This window comes from Kogia breviceps, chromosome 2, assembly GCF_026419965.1.
Source record: "Kogia breviceps isolate mKogBre1 chromosome 2, mKogBre1 haplotype 1, whole genome shotgun sequence".
Taxonomy (NCBI): domain Eukaryota; kingdom Metazoa; phylum Chordata; class Mammalia; order Artiodactyla; family Physeteridae; genus Kogia; species Kogia breviceps.
The window spans coordinates 24,881,190-24,905,384 of record NC_081311.1 but is presented as its reverse complement, the minus strand read 5'-3'; the positions used below and the strand labels follow the sequence as shown (position 1 = coordinate 24,905,384).

Here is a 24,195-nt window from a genome sequence, read left to right as displayed (position 1 = left end):
GAAGAAATCTGATGTTATTACTGTCTTTGCATTTCTGTGTCTGCCTCATGCTACTTACAAGTTCCTTAAGGGCAAGTATCCTTCAATTTTGAGCTCTTCGTGTTATTTATTCACTAAATAAGTACTCAAATATATTTTGAAACAGTGTATGGGAAGCATAATTAGACATCTGAATCAACTAGTCAAAGATTTAACTTTAGGTATCTATATTAAATTCTTCTTCAGTAATCTATTTATCACTGTGGGTCTGCCTTCCTTTAAATTCATTTGAAATAGGTTGCCATAATGGACAATGCTATCTAAATTATCCTTGGCAATTTTAGCTGTGAGTGACTTCTGGCCTGATGTCCTCTTCCTTCTGGGCTGCAAAAACAGTGTCAACATTCGCTTTCTAGCTCTTTTCATTTAGAGAAAAAAAAGTGACAACTAAGATGCTGAAAGCCCTACATTACATTTTATTAATTTAACTTGGCATTTGCAAATGAGAAAGAAGATACTTTTTTTGTGCCAGAATTGGATGGCTCAGAATCCCAAACCCTTTCTTTATGTGTTTGTCTCAGTCAACATGTGCCACAATATCGTTGCATAATAAATAAACACCAAATCTCACCGGCATACAAAAACAAGCACTTATTTCTCGCTTACACACCTGCAGTTGACTAGCGTCAGCTGATGTAGGCTGAGCTTGCCTGGGCTTGGCCTGGGCTGTGGGTTGGGTCCAGATTTGCTCTGCATGTTTCTCATCCTCCAGAATACATGGTATTCTCATGGAGAAAGGAAGGAACGCAAAGGACAGACCCAACCACGCAAGCGCATTTCACGATTCTCTACTTGCCAAATGTTCTCTGACACCCCATTGGCTGTGGCAAGTTACATGTCCAGGCCCAGCCTCAATGGCAAGGGCAAGAGGTGCTGGGAGCGAATGTTCACGGAACTGTAAAACAATCTACTACAATGTTGCAGCGCTTTTTATCTTCATGGTGTTTCCTCTGCTGCACTGCAAATGTTATTATTCAGGTAAATTGAGAGGCACCAGGAACGGCATCAGAAGTTGTGGTCCACCATATTTACTTCTTTTCTAGACTTTTATAAATTCCAGGTAAAATCATTTCCAGTTAATTATTAAATCTGGGGAACGTTTTGCACATTATGCATTTGGCTTATTTTAGGACCCCTCCTTTTTCTTCTGGCTATCACCTCCCAGACAGCTTATGTGCGAAAAAGCGTTTTTCACAATGAATCCCTACCTACAAGTTTCTTAGCTGTCTGTTAATTTGCGTATAACAGTGTCAAGCAAAGCTCTTCTAGACAGAGGTTCCAAGAAATGAATAATAATGTGCTTGCAAGGACTTGGAAGTAAGTGAGGATAGCAAAAGTTGATCAAAGAGATATTGTTCACTGAATATGTACTTCATCATAAAATGAAACTTCTGTTTCTTCAATATTCATTTGAATTTTTTTATACAGAGCATCTTTAATAGGGTAGAACCCTTGAGAGAGCCTTCAAGGGGACATACACAAATTTTAACCTTTTCATGTTATAATAAAAGAAGTGTACTGTGGATCACTATTTCCCTGAAGGAGAACAGAATTTGATCCATAGAAAAAATCAAATTGATTTGTTAAGTGCTAATATTATATAATGTCACATAATGTTAACCTATCATGATAATCTATTAACATTTATTAAATGATTACATTACGATATGCCTGGTACTTCTATGATGGCATAAATATATTTTTTCTCACTTATATCCTCATAATAGCCCTCCGAGGCAGATATTATATCCCTCATTTTGTACCATAACATGTTAATAAAAGCAGATAGAAAAATAGATATGCCTCTCTAAATTTGAGATAGAGGTTAAAATAAGAAAGTAAGAAAAACAGAGAAGACTTAAAATTTCACATGCCTGGGCATATCGTTTTTTTTCTTTTTTTTTTGAGAGTGAGTTTTCCAGTTTCATTATGGAGATAAAGGTGTTGTCAGCATTGAAACCATTGACATCAAGTCAGAAAAAGTTATTTAAGTTTATTGTACTGATATTTCATCAAATGCAAGTTAAAGGATTCCAAATTCAATGACCCACTTTCTCATCCTGCCTTAGTCCATATGATGTTTTGACTATGGCTGCACATTTCCAGCATGTGTTATTGATTTTTATCTCACTCGTTTCTATTGGCAGGTTGTTTTAACAGAAAAAGAAAAGGTAGTAGGTTATAAGCTGAGATTGTACCCTGATAGTGCACCGTAAGCACTTTCAGGGCTCCTCTGAAGCAGGCCTCCATGTGCTAGGATCTCCAACCCTCTGGCTATAATAAACTTTCTATATTTGATTGTGATTTAGCTCATGAGTTGGTTTGAGGTATCTAAAGTGTAATCAATTAATTAAGCTCCAGCCCCATAGCTGGCATTCTACATTCTCTGATATATCCTTTTAAACTGGGGACATTATGCTGATTAAGGGTTTTGCCTCTATTTAACACTCCACATATTTTATGAATTTTCAGGATTTGAACCTCTGTGTGACATTGGTTTGAATGATTTCCATCAAAACAAATTGAGCCCCAACACTTAGAACTAAATTGCTCTGTGAATTGTCTTTTCCCTTTGTTTCAATACTTTTACAATTTTCGTTGTCATTTAAATGAAATACCCTTGATCTTCTTGGTATCATGATGGGTTCCTATTACTCCCAGCTTCAAGAATCCGGAAGCAAGTTTGATTTTGTGCATTGTTGTTTGCAGAAGGATGGACCCTGCTAGCTGGGTGCCCAAAAAGGAGATGCCCTTGTCTGCATCCTTTCTCTGGAGCATGATTCTGTCTGTGCGAAGGATTATTCTTGCTGTAATATCTCTCAAAGTGATTGAACAAGCAATGTTTTTCTTTTTTCTGACGTGCTGCTTGATATTCTGAATGCTGATGATGCTCTTCAAAGTATTTTCAATCTATTCATTTCACTGACCCCAACGAGGGTGGTCTTGTCCATAGAAAGGCTAAATTTGGGGCTGAGGTAGTCCCTTTCTTTTAAAAAATCAAACAAGTAACAGATCCAGGAATGGATACCTTATTTAGGTTTCACATTTGTTCCTAACTTTTACATTTTAGTTGCTAGTGGTGGGTGGTACCTTAAAAGGCCACCTGCTACTCATTTTTAAGGATTCTAAAGGTACAGATCAAAAAAAATGATGGAAGAAGGAGTGGGATTTCTTTTCATTTCAGATCTGTCCGTGTGCCTCTTCTCCAGACCTCCTCTTCTCAGATTTTCTAATTTTGTTCCTTCTAGCCCCCCAACCAATGATGCAAGCCATTCATCACGGAGTCTGTATACATTCTTACCTTGGGCCATTTTCTTTCCACACAAAGTGAGTGATAGCAATCAATAATAATAAAACAGCAAAATCATATAAAATACTTTGTACAACTCTGGTTGCATAAATTTAAAAGATTGTTTGAAATACATAATTTTCTCGAAAATATGTGCACACATCGAGGCTCAAGGAGAAGTAGAAACCATAGAAAGATTAATAACCATGGAAGCCACCAAAAAGGCTGAGAGAGAATTAGCTCCAGCATTGTCACTGGGGACCTAATTATTTTAGAATTGAGTTCCTTCAAACTTTTAAGAATCAGATAATTCTCAGGCTATATAAATTTTTGTGTGTGTGTGAATTTAGAAAAATGTACTGTATATTCTTTGCGGTAATGATTGGCATTACTATACTGACGTATCTCCTGCCTTCTGCTGTGATAATGAACAAAGACTCCAGGCCAAGGAGAGAGCTTGGGGTGAGTCCTTGGCTGGGGTGATTGAGGAACAAGAAGGAAGAGGTGGTTCTCACAAATTATGTAAATACCAAATATTAAATTCTTAGATAAGATGTGAATGACCATCCTATTAACCTCCCAGTGTTTAATTCTGTAATAACACCCTATGTGTATCTCAGATTATTGGTTGTATCCATTCCTTGATTATCCATTTTATGGTGGAGTCACTCACTAGAGGTGAACTTGAGGGTAGGGAATGCATCTTATTCTTCTTTACATCACTAGTGCTTTTACAGTGCCTGTCATAGATGGGTACTCAATGCATATTCAGTGAGTGAATGAATAAGTAGGTGAGTGGATGAATGAGTGAACAGAAGGGTACTCTGCTCGCTTTATGAAACTAGCAGAAATCTTGATATTGAAATAGAAACAAAAAGAAAGCTATAGACTTAGGTCACTTATGAATAGGTATGCAGCATCCTAAGTTCTAGCAAACCAAATTCAACAGTACATTAAAAGAGACATCCAGTATTACCAAAGAAGGTTTATCCTGCAACTGCAAGGATAGTTTTCTATTAAGAAAACTATTGCTGGCGGTATGGAAATGTAAAGTGTTACAGCCATTTTGGAAAGCAATCTAGCAATAACTATTAAAGTTAAAAATATTTATGTCTTTTGAGCCAGGTATTCCACTTCTGGGACTCCATCTCATCAGAAGTAAAAGGACAAGTGCATAGGGAAACATGTATAAAATGTTTATTGCAGCATGGCTCAGAGTGGCAAAAAAGTGGAAACCAAGTGAATGCCCATCAGAGGGGAGGAGCTGAGTATATGATGGTTCATCCACACTGTAGGGCATTATGTCCCCTTTAAAGAGAATGAATTAGAGCTAATCCACCTGATTTCCACAAAGTATTATCAAGTGATAAAAATCGAGGTGCATAAAGGTATATAAGAGGATCCCATTTTGCTAAAAAATAAAGACCAAACTCAAAAAGAAAAAGGAAAACAAACAAATCCCTGTATCTGTATATTAACTAGTTGAACAGCTGTGAACTATATTACTTCTTTTGACTTCAGTTTCCTTGTTTGTGAAAGTGTGGTGATGATAATGCACATCTCATAGGATTTTTGTGAAGATTAAATGAGTTAATACATGTAAAATTCTTGGTATATAGAAAGTACCTGAGAAATATTAGCTATTGTTATGATGATGTTGTAATGATGACATTAGTAGACCTAAATAGAATATGCAGAATTCAAAGAAAATTTGGAAGAACACATAGTAGCTTATTAACCTGGTTACTTTATGTATCAATGAGGGATTGATGTGGGTTGAAGGGAGAAGGAAGGTCCAAGTAAATAAGGAAAAGAAAATAAATGTATATTTTCCATTTATGCATTTATTTAGAACTGTGGCACATGGGACTATGTATAAAGAAATAAAATTAAAATACTTGTAAAAGGAAATATTTATTACTAAGTATATCAAATCAGTAGACCCAATAATGTGGCGCAAAATAATATATGCTAAAAAGGCATTTACTAAAATTTAATCCCATCCTTCCTTAAATATAAGCCTAAGAAAACTTTGAAAGGTGTTTATTTAAAGATATAAAGGAAAATATATTAAACACCAGCCATCATTAACTCTGATGGGAAAACACTAGAAGAGGGTTTCTTTTTTCTTTTTTTGCCGTACGCGGGCCCTCTCTTGTTGTGGAGCACAGGCTCCGGACGCTCAGGCTCAGCATCCATGGCTCACGGGCCCAGCCACTCGGCAGCATATGGGATCTTCCCGGACTGGGGCACGAACCCGTGTCCCCTGCATCAGCAGGCAGGCTCTCAACCACTGCGCCACCAGGGAAGCCCAGAAGAGGGTTTCTTGAAGTATATTTTCTGGAATACTAACTCCACAAGTGGAGTAAAAGAATTCCCTGGTGCAGTGGTTTGGGAACATGTTCACAGATAGCCCACACCTGATTCACAGTATCAGCATGGCAAAAGGCCTAAGTCCTTTCTGACCTTTAAGTTCTAGGTAAAGTTCCTCTTCTTTAGAGGAAACACTTCCTTCCTTCTCTGTCATATTGCTCTGTTTATTTCTTTCAACTGTAATCATTAATTAAGAGAACTCCACTGAAATACAGTGAAATATTCTTAAGAATTTTCTCCTGTGTGTTCTAACTGTTGTTAGATCATAAGCTCCACTTATTTAATCAGTCTTCCTTGCTAAATTTTTTTTTCTTAAGGAATTTTTGAAGAAGTTTGTCCTTAGAAAATCAATTTCTGTGGCCACTGCAGCTGAGAGTCATGATTACCTTATTTCTACTGTATGGATTGCTTGTTGAGAGGTATAGGCTCGTGGTAGAATTTCAGGCCTCAGTTTTTCATACTTGAAAAAAGGAGGCAGTTATTTATTTATTTATTTTTTTAATTTTTGGCTGTGTTTGGTCTTCATTGCTGCCCATGGGCTTTCTCTAGTTGCAATGGGCAGGGGCTACTTTTCATTGCGGTGCGCGGACTTCTCATTGCGGTGGCTTCTCTTGTTGCAGAGCACAGGCTCTAGGCATGTGGGCTTCAGTAGTTGTGGCACACGTGCTCAGTAGTTGTGGCATACAGGCTTAGTTGCTCCACGGCATGTGGGATCTTCCTGGACCAGGGATTGAACCTATGTCCCCTGCATTGGCAGGCAAATTCTTAACCACTGCACCACCAGGGAACTCCTGAGGCAGTAATTCTTGCATCTCATCTTGCCTAGAAGTGTTTTATGCACAGTAGAACACATATTTTTATGAAGTCCTTTGGGTTTTCCTGATGGAGTGAGTTTGACATTGGCAAGACAGTGTTATGATTGCTATCAATGTTCAAAGGCCACTTTTCTTTCTCATGGTCAACCTTATAAAGCCATGAGTATGGCCAAACAGCTAAGTTATCTCTTATCCTTCCTAGTGCTTTGTGTTAAGATCTGTTTAAGCCTGTGCTTCTTTTTTTTTCTTTCCTTTTTTGGTGGGTGGGGTGGTCAAGAGAGGTTTTCAGAATTGAAAGAATTTCTTTACTTTCTTTCCCCTCTTGTGATCACAGAATAGCTGTGCTAAGCCTTCATGCTTGAACAGAACTCTGGCATAGATAAAGTATATGTTTGCCCCTCATCAGCTGGGCTGAATGTCTCTGTTGTACTGCAGTGATTATAGCCACAGTCACATTTTCTGATTGCTGGCATTTCTACAAGCTACCCTTCGATAAAAAAATCTCTGTTTGTCCTGAATTGATAACCACAGATGGGCTATTCAACCATCTTTATTACTTCTTTCTCCTCCAGGTCCTCATGAACATGGAAGACATAAAAGTCCGTGAAATGCAGATTTTTGACTACAGGAAAAAAATCGCTGAATCAGAGACTAAATTAAAACAGCAACAGAACCTGTATGAAGCTGTGCGGTCAGACAGGAATCTGTATAGCAAAAATCTGATTGAAGCTCAGGTAAAGAATATATTTATGTCTTTACATTTTGATTCCTCCCCATCCTGGGTTTAAAGCAGTTTCTGTTATTCTAATGGCAGGATTTAAAATAGATCCAGGGTTTCCCTGGTGGCACAGTGGTTGGGAGTCCGGCTGCCAATGCAGGGAACGCAGGTTTGTGCCCCGGTCCCGAAGGATCCCACATGCCGCGGAGCGGCTGGGCCCGTGGGCCATGGCCGCTGAGCCTGCACGTCCGGAGCCTGTGCTCCGCAACGGGAGAGGCCGCAGCAGTGAGAGGCCTGCGTACCGCAAAATAAATAAATAAAAATAATAATAAAAAATAATAAAGTAATAAAATAGATCCAGAGAGAAATATCGTGGAATTCACCTGAAAGAGAAGATCAGTTTATGCAGAACTGTCAGATTGTTTGAAATGGAAATAACAAAACTTGATTGGATGTGAAGATCATGGTGCTGGTTTTAATTATTATGTAGAATTGCCATTTTCCTCTTTCTAATTTTTAAAACCTCTAATAGCTACGATGACTCAGAGGGGAGCAGTATACACTTGTCATTTAATTGCGGAGCTTTGCTTTGTAATCTTTTAGTTAAAAATGCTTGTTGTGATTCCAATTCCTCTCTTGTACAGTGATGAATAAAGTAAGTGTGTGTGTGTGTGTGTGTGTGTGTGTGTCTGTATGACATATTCATTATGTACTTTATCTCATGAGAATATTTGGAGAGTTAATGCTATAAAGTACTTTGAGGTTGATGGGCACAAGATACAAAGGAATAGCCCAGTTGAGACCATTGTTTTGAGTGAGTCTCCCTTAAAAGCTCTTGAATGTGTTTTGAACTTCCATAGGCATGGTGATGTCTATTTAATTCACTTTCAAACATTTCTCCTTTTATTCTGTTAGGATGAAATAACGGAAATGAATAGAAAATTAAAGATTATGACCCATCAGGTAGATCAATTGAAAGAAGAAATCTCAGCCAAGGAGTCAGCACTTGTGAAGCTACATCTGGAACAGCAGCACATAGAAAAGGAGAAGGAAACGTTGAAGGTACAGACTTTATAATAAAAGCAATGAACCAATAGTCAATCTATTAGACCTATTGGGGCCAGGCTCCATGCTCATGCAGGGGAGTAAGGGGGCAGGAAGAACAACCAAAGCACCTGGAGGATGACCTCCACCACCTCCAGGTCAGTCTTCCCTACGAGGAGTGCTCTCAGGTAGAATGGGGAGGGGCCGGTGGAGATGCAGAGCACCTAGTTTACCTGTGATGGCTATCATGGCGTCAGTGCAAGAGAACTTAGCGGGTCCCAGGAAGTCCTGGAACTTTCAGGCTGACCACAATCTCTTTGCATTTACAACCCAAGTCCAACACTTTGCCTATACTCAACCCTCCCAAACTCCTCCCTGGGGCTTCTATAAGGCAATGCTGGCAGGACACTTTGTCCCTCTGTCCTAATCCTTGTTTACTTCATGTGCATGTGCCTTTGCTGCCTTCAACATCGTTAACTACCAGGTGTCAAGCTTTATCCTCGCTTGATTTGACCTCAACTAGGTTTACTGTTCACCTTACTTCTGTGAATCTAAGAACTTTGCAGCCACTCCTCTAGGGAATCACCTTTGTCTTCACACATATTACTAAGATATATCCTTTTAAATCTACTAATTTAGAACATTCTATGTCTACTAATATAATATAAAGACTCTTCCCCAAAATACATGCCAAATAATTATACCATATCAAATCCTTGAACTAAATGTTTTACTGTACACAATCACTAAACATAATGTATTTTCCTTTTCCTGTCCAATCCAGTAGATTTCCCTTCTAATCCATTTGACTGAAGAATTTAAAAAGGAACTTCTAAGAGAATGATGCCACTTTTATTTTTTTGTGTATGTTTATGAGCCATTTGCAGGAACTTTCTACAAACAATGAGACTGTAACCAGTCGGTTTCTGCATATAATTAACTTCAGAGATAGTTCCTATCTTGAAAACGTGTATCTCGTGTTGGACAGGTTTAATGCCAAATTTCCTTGATTCCATGATGCCATAGATTGACCTATGTATGCACTCTCAGTTTAATAATAGGTTTTGTCAACTTAATGATAGGTCTTCATGGAAACAGAACTACTACATTAAATTAAGATACATGAGGTTTGAGAAAGATTAAAATGTAACAAAAGTGCCTTTACAATAGATATGGTAATTGATTTATTTACCTAAAACTGTCATCTCCCCACTCTAGCTCATGACAGAAAAAAATAGAAAATTCTGTACTAAAGTTTATTTGCATATAAAGAAACATAAATATATTTTCTAAAATTTGAAAATATCCTGTGTCTTTGTCTTTATTTTCCTTGTTTGAAAACAGTTTTATAGAAGGTAGTGTTGCTATACCACCCTGGAGTCTATAGTGGGATGGGGTTTATTTATTATGGGCTGAATAAGAAGAATCTTATTGTAAACGTTGCTTCACCCATGGGCCTCATGGGCCCACGTTAGCAAGGCTTCAGTGTAACTTGACTTGGTACATCATCTCTTCCTTTCAGAGGATGACATTGATCCTCATCTCTTACTTTCCCAAGTAATGCTCTTTTCAAAAGATTAACTATGGCTGCATAATGGAGTCCAAGGTAGACAAAATCCTGCTTTAGAATAAGTAATGTCCTATGCAAAAAAGCAATTATTCCTGATTCCTTAGTTTGACTTTGGTTAATATTGGTTTCAATTACACCCTCCATCATTAGACATCCACACACATAGCTCCAAAGAAGCATCATAATAAAATAAAGGATAATAGGGTCCTGTTTTTCGGTCCTGGGCCAGCAGGGTTGGCAGCTGGTGAATAAGAAAGATGATTAAAGGGCTTCTGCTCTTGAGAGTCTGCTCTAAATGAGGAATCCTCGTTCTGGATAGCTTTGGGTCATCGATTATAGGGAGGTGGTTGCTTTGGACTTACTGTGAAACTAGGGTGCCTTTTCCTCAGGTTTTCCCATTAAGGCAAGAATTAGGAACAGAAAAAGGCTGCCTCCTTGATTAATTATTTGAGGTTATCCAAGGGGAACTTGCAATGGTGCTTTGACTGGATAATTTTGGCCTATCATTAAGCCCATTTGTCATTCTTTAGAAAAATGTGACAGCTTGAACGTTGAGTTTCATTTAGCCTCTTGACTTTTTTAGCCTCAAAGATGAATCATGATTACAGAGGTCCCTGGATTTCATGCATCTGAGGTTCGCGAACCAAAACCCTGTAGGAGAGGGCAGATTTTCTAGTAACTTTGCTCCATGAGAGACATGTAGTTTATTATTATGAGTTCTACAAAGCTATGTGGCTACATAATCCCTCCCGAAGGGCAAACCCTAGCCTGTTTGGTAGACCGTGAGATGCCTTTTGACAGGACAACCCAATTTACTACTTCTCTAACTCGACAGACAAACAATCGTCCGTAACAGTCATCCCCATCCTCATTCATCCCCCTCAAAAGAAAAGTCTTGCTTCTTCCATGTTTCTTTCTCTTTTTCAGTTGCTACCAGGCTCTACTGACTCCTCAGGATTCTAGACATTGTCAGCATGTGATGGTTATGACAGAATGTGTGTAGATCTTTGTAGATGTTGCTGCATCTGCGTTCATCTGCCCATTGTGTCCCTGTCTTGTTTCATCAGCACTAAAGGGGCCGTCTCATGTGGAGTGTCTGCCTTCCAGTCCTAACAAGCTCTCGATTCTGTTTGTCACCTCCCAATCATCCCATGTCAATCTGACAGCACTTTGATTCTTGGTGAATAATTCAGCAGCAAATTCTCTATGTCCAGAGCTCAGCATCACATTAGCAACTGGCTTCAGGGCACCATATCCTTGTACTTAGTTGACTCTCTAGAGTGACATGGATGGGAACTGTCGGAGGGGAGTGGGGGAGACAGAGAGAAAGCCTAATTATTCTCATGACCAGAAGACTTTAGGTGGTCCTATTTGTTCTGCTAGAAATAAACAGATGGTTTCTGTGAAACCCAGTGAATGTTGGGATCCTGTATGAATGGGTGAAACTCCTTCAAGTATGATTCTTGAGATATGACTTATGCCTGCAGCAAGATTGGATGATATATATTCTGTGAACACCTGTCACAAAACTGTAAAATTGTAGAGGCAGTGACTAAAGAGTGTGTCCTGCCACTGTATTACAATTTCATACCTTGGGTCCCACCTAGAACATTACTTGATGAACTTTTGGGTGCACAGTAGTTGTACCATCTTTCCTGGATGAGACAGCTCAGATTTACAGCTGCTAAATGCATTAGACCTAAGGTATTTTGTTGATGTTAACATTTGCTGCCAACGTCTAATGGCACATCTTGTTTACAGCCCATAAATTTATGACATAAGGAGACCACTCAGAATTTTGATACATTATGAAAAAAAACACCCAGCAATGCCAAACACATGAATGGTTTTACATTTCAGACAGATACTTTTACACACCATTGATTGCATTTTAATATAACAGCCATTTCATTTTGTTCTGCTGATGGATTCTGATCAGCTCTCGGCACTTAGGAACAGGGAAGTGAATGTCACACATCTGGGAAAATAAAAGTTTTATTAAAGAAAGCATGAGCCAAATGGGTATTTTATTGCTGTCCTTGCTGTCACCTTAAATGATTATGCAAGTAGAAAGGCTGGTTCTTCACTCTCTTTCCTAACAGGTAATCCCCCAAAGTGGTAAATACTAGACCAGATCTTTTCTCACTAAGTATTTCCTTTTGCTTATGCCTGGACCAAAATGTATTTCATGAATAAACAAACAAAACGTCATAAAGTAAACTCTGGGTTTTATAGTAGCTAGCTGCATTTAGTTTGTGACATTACAGGTCTTTTGCTAGGTGCATGGTATCTTGTACCATTTGGATAAGTTTGAGCTATGGAATTAATGACTCTTGGTCTTCATAGATTAGAGTGGGGCTGCAACTAGAGTTGGGTTGGTTCACAGGCACTAGGCAAATATTCAGTTTACTATCATCCCATTGACATTTCTGGGTGGATGGAGGTGGGGGATCCAATACTTTCTTGAAGGAGAAAATTATTACTTTTTCATTTTCACTTGTTGACTTGCAAGCCATTGAAAAGTTGGAGCCTTTTTAAAAAAATATTTATTTATTTGGCTGTGCCAGGTCTTAGTTGCAGCACATGGGATCTTTTAGTTATGGCATGTGAGATCTTTAGTTGCAGCCTGCAAACTCTTAGTTGTGGCATGTGGGATCTAGTTCCCAGACCAGGGATTGAGCCCAGATCCCTTGCATTGGGAGCGTGGAATCTTAGCCACTGGACCACCAAGGAAGTCCAAAAAGTTGGAGCCTTAATATTGTCTTGTCCTCTCCCTTGTAATTTCAGGCATGGGTGAAAGCAGAATTCTTCCTGCATTTTTCCTTCTTGTGTTGACCTGGTTGTGTACCACCTGTCCTTCCTGTATGGGCTTGGAAGCTCTCGAAGACTTATTCTTCTTTCCTTTAATATGATTAACTTTGTGGCTCCCCATTGCATACTGTCCACAGTACATGGCATACAGGGCCCTTCTCAGATTGGCTCAGCTGTTTTACCAGCCTTACCTCCTGCTATTCCCTACCTAATACTCTAACTCAGCCACATTGGATGCTCTGCTGTCTGGTGAACACACCAGGTACTTTATAGTTTACATGGCTTTGTTCACACGAGCCTGACCATTGACTGCTCTCTCCCCAGCACATGCCTCTCCATTTTAGAAATAACGGTCAACTGCCAAAGCCCTGACTGGTTTTTCCCTCTAAACCCCAGCCAGAAATAGGAACTCTTTCCTGTTCTCCCATGTCCTTCTTCACACAATAGAGAGCATTTCCACACCGTAGTGTAGTTGGTTATATTTGTCATCTCTGATGGGTGGTGAATCCCTCATGTCTTACTCATTTTCTGTATTTGACTTGGAACTATTGTGTGGCGATAGCAAAGGGGGCAAAAGCTTTGGAATCAAAAGATCTAGGATGGAATTTCAACTCTGCTGCTTATTAGCTGTGTGACCTTGGTCAAGTTGATTTGCTTTTCTTTGTCTCTGTAATTGCATTTGTGAAATGGGGATAAGAGTACCGAGGCAAAATACCTAATATCATGCCAGGGATATTGTAAGCCACGAATATACTTGTGGAATTGAAGCAAATGTGTCCTTTGATGAGAGGAATTTTCCTTCTGAAAATTACCAGTTCATAGCACACTTTCCCCATTACTCTTAGGATTTCCATGTAGCCTCAGGATCCTCAAGATCTGAGTTCTCCCAGGAAGCCTTGTTAACAACTGCAGTCCTCTGACCTCCTGTAGCATCAATTCACTGTCTGTGTGATAATAAAGATCCTGGAACATTATTGCCTGGACTTGTTAATATTTGCATAATACTTATATATCTTATCTTCTCATCTAGATTGTAATCGTCTTAAGAGTAGGATCTATATATCTTTTTTTTTCGGTATGCGGGCCTCTCACTGTTGTGGCCTCTCCCGTTGAGGAGCACAGGCTCCAGACGCGCAGGCTCAGCGGCCACGGCTCACGGACCCAGCCGCTTCACGGCTCACGGACCCAGCCGCTTCACGGCATGTGGGATCTTCCCGGACAGGGGCACGAACCCGTGTCCCCTGCATCGGCAGGCGGACTCTCAACCACTGCGCCTCCAGGGAAGCCCTATATATCTTTTTATACTATAACATCTCTTCTGTTCCATCAAGATGTTTTATATGATAGACCCTTGGTTGCTATCTTTATTAATTTAAGTGTTGCTTGTAATAGGCTTTCTCTCTGCAGTTAATATGCTGGTGGTGTTAGGACTGTTATAGGAGCTGGTACATACAGAGCTGCCCTCACCCAACCCCCCCACCATGCTGCTCCCCACATCCTTCTCTGCACTATTTGTGAATTTTCCCCATGTTTAGCTGGTAAGAGAACTGCTGCTGAATACCGATGAAGTCCCTGCTATACTTATATAGAAAAATGATGGAAATCCCTCAAGGGCACAACTCATAGAATAAAACATGATCTCCTTAATGTGCACTGTTGTTTCTTTACAGGCCGTGTGCGTGCGTGTGTGTGTGTGTGTGTGTGTGTGTGTGTGTGTGTGTGTGTGAAGCTTGCTTTGCTTGTGAGGATAATCAAACCATGAAACATCACAGGGAAGTATAAGAAGCACACTGTCCATCTAAATCTGGGCCCTGCCGTCCTGGTTTGTGCTGTTACAGAGCGAAATTGGTCTTTCACTCTTTGTCAGGCTGAGCTGCTGAAGCTGAGACAACAAGTGCTGGAGACCAAACACTTCATTGAAAAGCAGGAAGCTGAAGAGAGAAAACTCCTGCGAATCATTGCCGAGGCTGATGGGGAGAGGATGAGACAGAAGAAGGAGTTAGACCAGGTAAGAACACCTCCTCACCAGACCTGCAGACCTTATCAGCAGACACAACTGTTTGATGCAACTCTTCACAAAGCCTCATTCTTTTCTAAGCTCTTCCCTTCAGTCTATCAGAAGAACAGCCCCAGAGGCCCACCTTCTGTTGATTAATTATGAAATATTCATTCATTTATTCAGCTCCTATTTATGAGCACTTACTATGTGTCAGCCACTCCTGTAGGCTCTGGGGAATACACTGACCAACAAGAAAATAAGGTCCCTTCCTCAGGGAGCTTACATTCCAGCATAATATAACTGCTCATGTATAATTACAATGAATAATTACATAATTTGGGGGTTAGAAACTTAAATGCTTTCAGAGATCTGGCAGGTTAAAAAAAAAGAGGCATTGGCTAATGCAAGACAGTAAGGAATAGTAGAATTTGGCAAGAGCTAGCTCACCCTAAAGGCATTCAAATTTAAACACTTATAATGTGTTGGAGAAAACCAACCAAGCAAACACGCATGGGCCAAGGATTATTGGATTATTATTATTATGGATTATTTGTTGTACTCTTTCCAACAAGGCTGCCAACTCTCATGGGAGGAGTCCAGTGTTGGTTGTCTAGCAGGCTATTTCCAGGGCCTCACCCACTGGGTGCCTAGCACATGTGGCCATTGGATGGGTGTTCATTGACAGACTGAATGTTGCTGCCATGATGAAACGTGGGACTTTTTGTCCCCTGGTGGCCATGCCCTTCCCTACCTTTCTAGGTCATCAGCGAGAGAGATATCCTTGGGTCACAGCTAGTCCGGCGCAATGATGAGTTGGCTTTGCTCTACGAGAAGATCAAGATCCAGCAGTCCGTGCTGAATAAAGGCGAGAGCCAGTACAACCAGAGGTTGGAGGACATGAGAATCCTTAAACTTGAGATCAAGAAGCTTCGCTGGGAAAAGGGGATTCTTTCCAGGAGTGTGGCTAATGTTGCCGAACTCAGGTAATAGAAGACCCCCTGGGAGCTGAGCACACAGCACTCTGTGGAGAGCTCCTGAAATGACCTTGTGTTCCTCCTGTTGGTCATTGAAGGTCTTTATCAAGTTGCATAAAATATTTTTTCATGTTGAAATGATTAGCAGATAATGAGAACAACTTTTCCATAATCCAGAATCTATATCGTGCCCATTCTATGTCACAAAAAATGAACTGGTTTCCTTTCAGGGGAACATAAGCAAGTGCAAAAGGATTTTTTGAAAACTTTATTCTGGATTTAGAAAAAGAAATTTCAAGTCAAATCATAACCACAAACTAGTTACAACTCAGAAAAATATTCTCCCAATGAGCTCTTTAGAATTTTCTTTAATAAGGCAGTATGTAAGAAATGGAGCATCAATATTTAAATTGAATCCTGGTAACGTCTGCACGTCTTTTTCTTGGAATTACATACAGAATGAAAAGAGGGGAAAAATTTAATTTTACACTGTTTGAAAACTGTGTTTCCTTAGAAGGCGGCCAGATTTTACATCTCACTCTTGATTTATCTTCTGCAGCTTTCATTTGAGCTTAGTGCGCCTTCTCTTTGCTTTAAATCTTACATTATACAAGATCTACTTTCCCTTTGGGAAAACATCACCATGTTTTATATAGGCAATTGCAGGAAACTAAATAATAGGTCTGGTGTTTTCTCAGTAGCTATCTTATTCTCCACAGACTTGTAGATGAACAGTATCCTTGGCCACTTTGGGACAAGGACACAGTTTGGATCTACTTCTTAAATGAATTGAATTAGATAGTTTTGGTATTTAAATGCAGTGAATATGTTCAGGAGTAGCAAGGGAAGTTGCCACCATCAAGGATAGATCAATACTCTTTTTTTTCTTTTAAAGAGTTGCTCATATTTCAGACAATGAAAGTAGTACAGATTCATTGTAGAAAACATGGGGCATGCAGAAGAAATATGAAGACGCGATTAGAAAATCTCTCATAAGTTTACTATCCAGAGATGCTACCATTGACATTTTGGAGACAAATGGATTCATTCTAAGTAGCTATTGAATGATCTCCAGGACCATCACTAAACTTGCCAGCCACCTGTTATTTTTATTATATACGCAAAGGCCCCAATTCTACCCATTCTCCCTCAACATTGCTGGTTTGTTGATAATAGATTTTACCTTTTTTTATAATGGGAAGACAATAAAAATATTGGAGGCAAGCAGGCATGAATTCCAATCTCAGACTTGTCACCTACAAGCTGTGCGACCTTGGGCAAATCACTTATCTGAGCTTAAGACTTGCGGTTAAAATTAAACATGAAAAGGAACGTAATATGCCTAGCACAGAGTCTGGTACAAAAGAAGCCATCAATAATAGTAGCTAATATTCTTGCCCTTCGCTGCTGATGACACTCTAGAAAATCGTAGTGTTAAAAATATGGTTTTAATTCTAAGCAGCTTGAGCTCCCTGTTGAGTGAACATTATGCAGTTAATTCTAATGGTTTGTCTTGCTAATGAGGGGAAGTTGTATTATTGGTTTAAATGAAGCAATTAAGTAAAAGAGATGGCTTAGTATTAGTAATCTGCGCACACGCAGCAGATGAGGACAGATAATAATATCCTCTTGCCCGTGTCAACGCGAGTGCTTGCCTCTTCTCCACCTCCCAACAGAGCTTCTCTTTCAATAGGGTGGCAGCCAGCTCACTGGGTACTGTGGATGGCTGTAGCATGTTACCTATTAACTAGAGATTCCTACAGATTTTAGAAGTATGTTTGAGCCAGAGCTAGTTCTTCGGGACTTTTCCAGCCATCTGTGTTGTTGCGGAACATGAGAGAAAAGATCACTCCTAATTTGGTGTTTTTCAATGCTGGCTGCACATTAGAATTACCAGCAGGACTTTAAAAATCTATGAAACCCAAGCTGCATGCTAGACCAATTAAAGCAGAATCCGTTTGGGGGTTGGGTCCAGGCAAAGGTATGTTGTTAAAGTTCCCCAGGTGATTCCAGTATGCCATCAGGGTGGTGATGCACTGCCCTAATCGATGTCAGGTTCTCACCTGAGCCTCAATCTCTTGCATTCAGATGCCATACCTCATGGTAGAATGTGGCTTGTTCTCTTCTGCTACTGTAGGAGACGTTTAGACGCATTGAACAGTATATTGAAATCCTCATAATTAACCTCCTCCCTGTTCTTTCCATATACTTCTAAAATTCCTTGGGTATCCAGAATCATAATTCTGAAGCTCTGGTACTTTTTTTTTGGTAAAGCTAAAGCTGAAGTTTGCACTGCAAGAATTGATATCATCTGTGTCTTGTGCAGATTAGGAGGCTAGTCTCAGTGATCCTGAAGTCTCTCTAATCCCAGCTTTTTGTGTAAGATATAGTGGGCATGTAAAGGATATTCAAATGAGTGGAGAACTTCTTTGCAAAAGAAAGTTTGTCTTATTCAGGCAGGAACTTTTTCACACGCAAAGGGAATTCCTGAAGGAGAGGACAAGATGCCGAGCCCTGGAGGAGGAACTGGAGAACCCCATGAATGTGCACAGATGGAGAAAGCTCGAGGTAACATTCCGGAGAGCCTTCCTCCCACCCCCAAACCTCCTTCTAACCTGCTTGTCTTCTTACCTAAAGCACGATAAGAAGCATGGTTTTATTGAATGCTATGCCATTGTCACCTAAAATGCAAGGCTAGCTCAAATGTAAATTGGATTGTTCCAGATTTGGGTTTTGTTTTTAAAAGTCTTGGACAAAATCCTTTCTGCCTAAAGAAGACCCAGTGAAAGCTGTGAACTGGCCTCACCAATTGACATTGATTATTATTATTTTGTTGTTGTTGTTTAAGCAGTTTTTGGTCAACCAGCTATTTTACCGCTACCTGTTTGTCTTGGATAGTTAATTGCCTTCAGCTGCACTGGCTACCAGTGTCCTTGCCATCTTTCAATTGGCCTTTGAACCCTTTTATTTCCCAAAGAAAATAGGGCTTTTGTGAACTTGCCCTCTTTTCAAAGAACTAGCATTGTGTTAGTCAAACTCCTCCTTTTAGGATCTGGGAAAACAGCCAAAGTCCCATTGGTAGGTGATGGATAATAAACCTCATATTTTATCTTATGACCTCCTGATAGACATTTCCACCAGCAGATAACAGTAATAGACATGCTCTGCTTATTCAAGAAAAAGATGCCTGTCTCCTTTAGTTGTACCCAGCAATGTGGGTGCCAGAAGGGGCTTTGACTAAGTGAACAGTTAGGGTGTTGGGAGAATAGAAGTATGTGATATAAGAAAGAGCAGGGCAAGGGGGAAAAACAGCCAAGTAGGTTTTTGTTTTCCATTTTCATTTTTTCCTTTAAATGAAGAAAGCATTAAGGATAATGCATTATAAATTGTTATGTAAACATGAGGCCTGAGTTTTAACGACATCCAGTCTTGCCAAGTGAATGTGTGCCAAATCTACTTCCAAAGTATGGATATCGGTTGGCACTGCTTCATATTTCTTAAACAAAGTCATAGTCAATGGAATATCTCCCCCCACCTCTTTTGGACCCTCATTTATTCATCTTCAAATGCCAAGAGTGGGGTAGCTTACTAAATAACAATAACATGGATGCATCTGGGGAAGTGGAGCTGAAAATTAATTTAATTAAATTAATTTATTTTTGTGGTAGCTTTGGTTGTTGCACAACTTTTTTTAAAAATTGGAGTACAGTTGATTAACAATGTGTTAGTTTCAGGTGTACAGCAAAGTGATTCAGTTATACATATACATGTATCTATTCTTTTTCTAAGGAGCTGAAAATTTTAAATTCATTTACTGTCACATTAGTTTATTCCATGTGTTTTCAAGCGGATCTTTAAATTCCATTTCCAATTCCATGTCAATGTCTATTAAAAAAAATTAGAAAATAGAGACTCTGGGAGGTAGTTGAAAATATTTAGCTGCTAGATTAATTCAGAATGTCAGTACAGTTGAAAGTAAAGCTTTGGTTCAACGTCTAGAGGACAAATTATCAATGTATAACTGTAGATCTTGTTTGAATTGTACACAGATAGCTATTGAAGGTGCATCAGAGCCTTACGGATTGATAATGCTGTTTGAGAGCTAAATGCCATGGTCCTGTTCTGCTGCCAATTATTAGCAGATGTCCACATCCTAGAAACTTTCCCCATCATAGGCTGTAATGAATCTTCTTGTTGACAATTACGCAAGGAGAATCCTGAGACCGAATGAATTAGGGAACCCTGTCTCATTCCTATGGAAACAGAAATGATGGTAGGGAAAACCTCAGAGCATAGTAATTAAGAAGCCCAGGCTTTGGAGCCAGACATATCTGGGCTTGAATCCAGCTCTGACCTTTATCCGTGTGGGTAAATGACCTCCTTTGAGCCTCAGTTGCCTTATCTGTAAAAGGGGAAGATAGTACTGTCTAGTAGGGCTGTCATGTGACTAAAATTTGATAATGTATGAAAAACACTTAGCATAGTGTCCAGATGGTGGCAGAGAACCAGGTATCTGGCCCAGGAGCTACCATTATTGCTGCTGTTGTTATTATTTCCCCTGGTGGAATAAATATACTCACTTTCCATTTATTGGCTAACTAGAGCCAAACATCAGTCTGTTTTAATGACTGTCTCATCAGTTGTACTTTTTATTTTTATTTTTTTGGTTCTAATTCTTTCTGTATTGGGTCTACATCTTTGCAATAGATTTTAACAGAACAATAATTATTTTACATAGGGACATCAGTGCTTTGAAACTGATAATTTCAGCTGCTTTATTTTGTTCCCCTTGAGTAGGCCAGTGACCCCAGTACCTTTGAGCTGATACAGAAAATTCATACCCTGCAGAAGCGTCTCATCAGCAAGACAGAAGAGGTGGTTGAAAAAGAGCTGCTCCTTCAGGTAGCATTTCCATTGTCTGTATGCATCGAACAAGTATATTTTCTTAGCACCATCATCTCCAGGACAATGTTTTTAGAATTAGTTATTTGGCAGTGTTGCATGCCCCATTTTTAACTGTAGATGGCAACAGGGACTCACACACAGAGAACAAACAATCTGATTAATTGGTCTTTTATGCTGCCATCACTGATATTTCAAGAATTCTAGAAAATTAAGTTCAAGGCTACACTTACTGCATTGGGTAATGTGGGCTCCCTGCTGCCCTGCAGTTTTATTCGTTAGATTCTTTTTAAATACTTTTCTTCATATCTTCATATAATGTGAAATGCCATGATTTTGACTTTGAAAACTAGCTTTCACATAGAGCACAAATGTCCTCTTGAAGGTTTGTGGGAGTGAAATGGAAGGAAAGGTATGTTTTTGAGGATTTTATGCAGTAAGTTATTCTGGAGCAATTAACAGTGGTAACAGCCTTGTGGGCCTGTATCTTTGCAAGTACCAGTTGTCACCACCATCATTTCCTTCATCACGATTATCATCATCGTGCCAGATACTGTGCTGGTGGCTTTATCTCCTTGTCTCAATTCCTCTTCACAGTTCTGGGGTTGGGGGTTGTCATCCCCAATCAGCAGATGAGGAAGATGAACCTCAGGAGTTTGGTGTGGATAAAGAATATAAGCTCTGGTGTTAGGTGCCCTGGGTTGGAATCCTGCCTCTGCCAAAATCTGTAGCTGTGTGAGGGTAACTTCTCTGCACCTGAGGTTCTTGATCTGTATTATGGGACAATATAGAACATATGAAGAGGGATGTTGTTGGGACATTAAGAGTGTGCAAGACTAATGGCTCAGGATCCCTATCTTTGACATCATACCTTGTCCTATTTCGTGCACTCACACAGATGCTCCTGGGCTGCCTGGGTCCTAACTCCCCAGATGTGGGGAGATAGCTCCTATACTTTGCTCCTGGCTCATTTCCCTGATTTCTGAGGGCACTCCAGTGTGGGGAAAGCCTGTGATTCTCCACAGTAATAAAATTAACCAGCACTAGGTAGAGAATTCTAGGATATAAGGCTACTTGTCCCCAGTAGTGTAACCATTTAACTTCAGTAGCTCCCTACAAAACTGAGTAATTCAGTGAAAGGAAGAGCATGGCTTCACTCTACAGGCAGCACAGAAACGAGCACGTAATTGTGCCAGAAGAATTCATTTATCCCCCTTCATTTTAGCTGCCCTCAGTCATAGTCTCAGGTTTCATCACTCTCATTCAGTCCCCACACGGGGAAAGCATGACACCTCAATGTCCTCGGTCACCGTTTATCATGTACCAACAACAGTAGCTCCCTCTTTTGCCTGGGCCCTCCGTGTGGCTGGCCTCATGCAAGATCTGTGTCTCTGTTCATTGTTTTCTCTGCAGTCAATGAAATCTGAACATGGGATGTGTGTTGGATGACATTAAGAAATTAGTGTTGATTATATAAAGTGTGGTAGGAGTGTTATGGTTGTTTTGTAAAAAAGAAGCCTTTTTATAAGAGAGATGTATTGAAGTGTTTACAAATGAAATGATACATAGTCTGGGGTTTATTTTAGAATTTTCCAGCAAAGAAATGAAGAAAGGGGGAAGGGATCGGAGACACACGGATATGCAGATGGAGGATCGATGAAATAAAATTGGCAAAATGTTGAAAATAAAAGGCATGTTGAAAGGAGGATTGAAAGAGCTTAGCATTATGCTTGGCAAATAAATGACCAATTATTCGTATTATTTCTAACTCCAAAGCCCATAATATTAACCATACTTTGGGTTCATTCTGTTCTTTTTCTACCTGGTTAAGGTTGGTGCTCAACTCATTAATGTTCAGCCTACTTTTCTAATATAAATAAGCATTTACGGGTACAAAATGTCCTTGAAAAACTTTCATTTCTTCCCACAGGTTTTAAAACATGGTATTTTCATTTTCATCTAGTCCTAAATATTTTCTATTTTCAAAATTATTTCTATTTTGAGATTAAGTCTTAAAAATATCCACTATTTCTTATTTCTTCTATTATAATTAAAAGTACAAAATTAAATTTCTAAAAATATAGGTATTTAAGTTATCTTTTAGTTATTGATTTCTCACTTTTTGCATTGTGATCTGTATTATACTGATTCTTTGGAATTCATTGAGACTTGTTTTGTGACCAGCTAAGTAGTCAGTTTTATTTATTTATTTTTAACCAGCTTTTAGTTTTATTGATCTTTGCTGTTGTTTTCTTTGTTTCTAGTTCATTTATTTCTGCTCTCATCTTTATGATTTTTTTTTTTTTTAATTTTTATTTATTTATTCATTTATTTTTGGCTGTGTTGGGTCTTCGTTTCTGTGCGTGGGCTTTCTCTAGTTGTGGCGAGTGGGGGCCACTCTTCATCGCAGTGCACGGGCCTTTCACTGTCGCGGCCTCTCTTGTTGCGGAGCACAGGCTCCAGACGCGCAGGCTCAGTAGTTGTGGCTCACGGGCCGAGTCACCCCGCGGCATGTGGGATTTTCCCGGACCAGGGCTCGAACCCGTGTCCCCTGCATTGGCAGGCGGATTCTTAACCACTGCACCACCAGGGAAGCCCTATGATTTCTTTTCTTCTGCTAACTTTGGGTTTTGTTTGTTCTTCTTTCTCTAGTTCCTTTAGGTTTAAGGTTAGATTGTTTATTTGAGATTTTTCTTGTTTCCTGAGGTAGGCTTGTATAGCCCTAAACATCCCTCTTAGAACTGCTTTTGCTGCATTCCATAGGTTTTGGATCTTGGCGTTTTCATTGTCATTTGTCTCTAGGTATATTTTGATTTCCTCTTTGATTTCTTCAGTGATCTTTTGGTTGTTTAGTAATGTATTGTTTAGCCTCCATGTGTTTGTGTTTTTTACGTTTTTTTCCCTGTAATTGATTTCTAATCTCATAGCACTGTGGTCAGAAAAGATGCTTGATATGATTTCAATTTTCTTAAATTTACTGAGGCTTGATTTGTGACCCAAGATGTGACCTATCCTGGAGACTGTTGCGTGCGAATTTGAGAAGAAAGTGTAATCTGCTGTTTTCGGATGGAATGTCCTATAAATATCAATTAACTCTATCTGGTCTATTCTGTCATTTAAAGCTTGTGTTTCTTTATTAATTTTCTGTTTGGATGATCTGTCCATTGGTGTAAGTGAGGTGTTAACGTCCCCCCACTATTATTGTGTTACTGTGGATTTCCTCTTTTAGAGCTGTTAGCAGTTGCCTTATGTATTGAGGTGTTCCTATGTTGGGTGCATATATTTTTATAATTCTTATATCTTCTTCTTGGATTGATCCCTTGATCGTTATGTAGTGTCCTTCCTTGTCTCTTATAACATTCTTTATTTTAAAATCTATTTTATCTGCTATGAGTATTGCTACTCCAGCTTTCTTTTGATTTCCATTTGCATGGAATATCTTTTTCCATCCCCTCACTTTCAGTCTGAATGTGTCCCTAGGTCTGAAGTGGGTCTCTTGTAGACAGCATATATATGGGTCTTGTTTTTGTGTCCATTCAGCAAGCCTGTGTCTTTTGGTTGGAGCATTTAATCCATTCACGTTTGAGGTAGTTATCGATATGTATGTTCCTATGACCATTTTCTTAATTGTTTTGGGTTTGTTTTTGTAGATCCTTTTCTT

At 39.4% G+C, this 24,195-nt stretch overlaps 1 protein-coding gene across 1 annotated transcript in view; it reads left to right on the top strand.

The window, feature by feature from the left end:
* CFAP58 (cilia and flagella associated protein 58) overlaps positions 1 to 24,195 on the top strand; it is a 113,326-nt gene that overhangs the window by 28,932 nt on the left and 60,199 nt on the right. The window contains exons 10-15 of the mRNA XM_059052810.2: positions 7,089 to 7,250; positions 8,150 to 8,296; positions 14,527 to 14,667; positions 15,418 to 15,641; positions 18,089 to 18,200; positions 20,430 to 20,534. Coding sequence (XP_058908793.1) covers positions 7,089 to 7,250; positions 8,150 to 8,296; positions 14,527 to 14,667; positions 15,418 to 15,641; positions 18,089 to 18,200; positions 20,430 to 20,534 — 891 coding nt within the window. The remainder of the gene's footprint in view (positions 1 to 7,088; positions 7,251 to 8,149; positions 8,297 to 14,526; positions 14,668 to 15,417; positions 15,642 to 18,088; positions 18,201 to 20,429; positions 20,535 to 24,195) is intronic.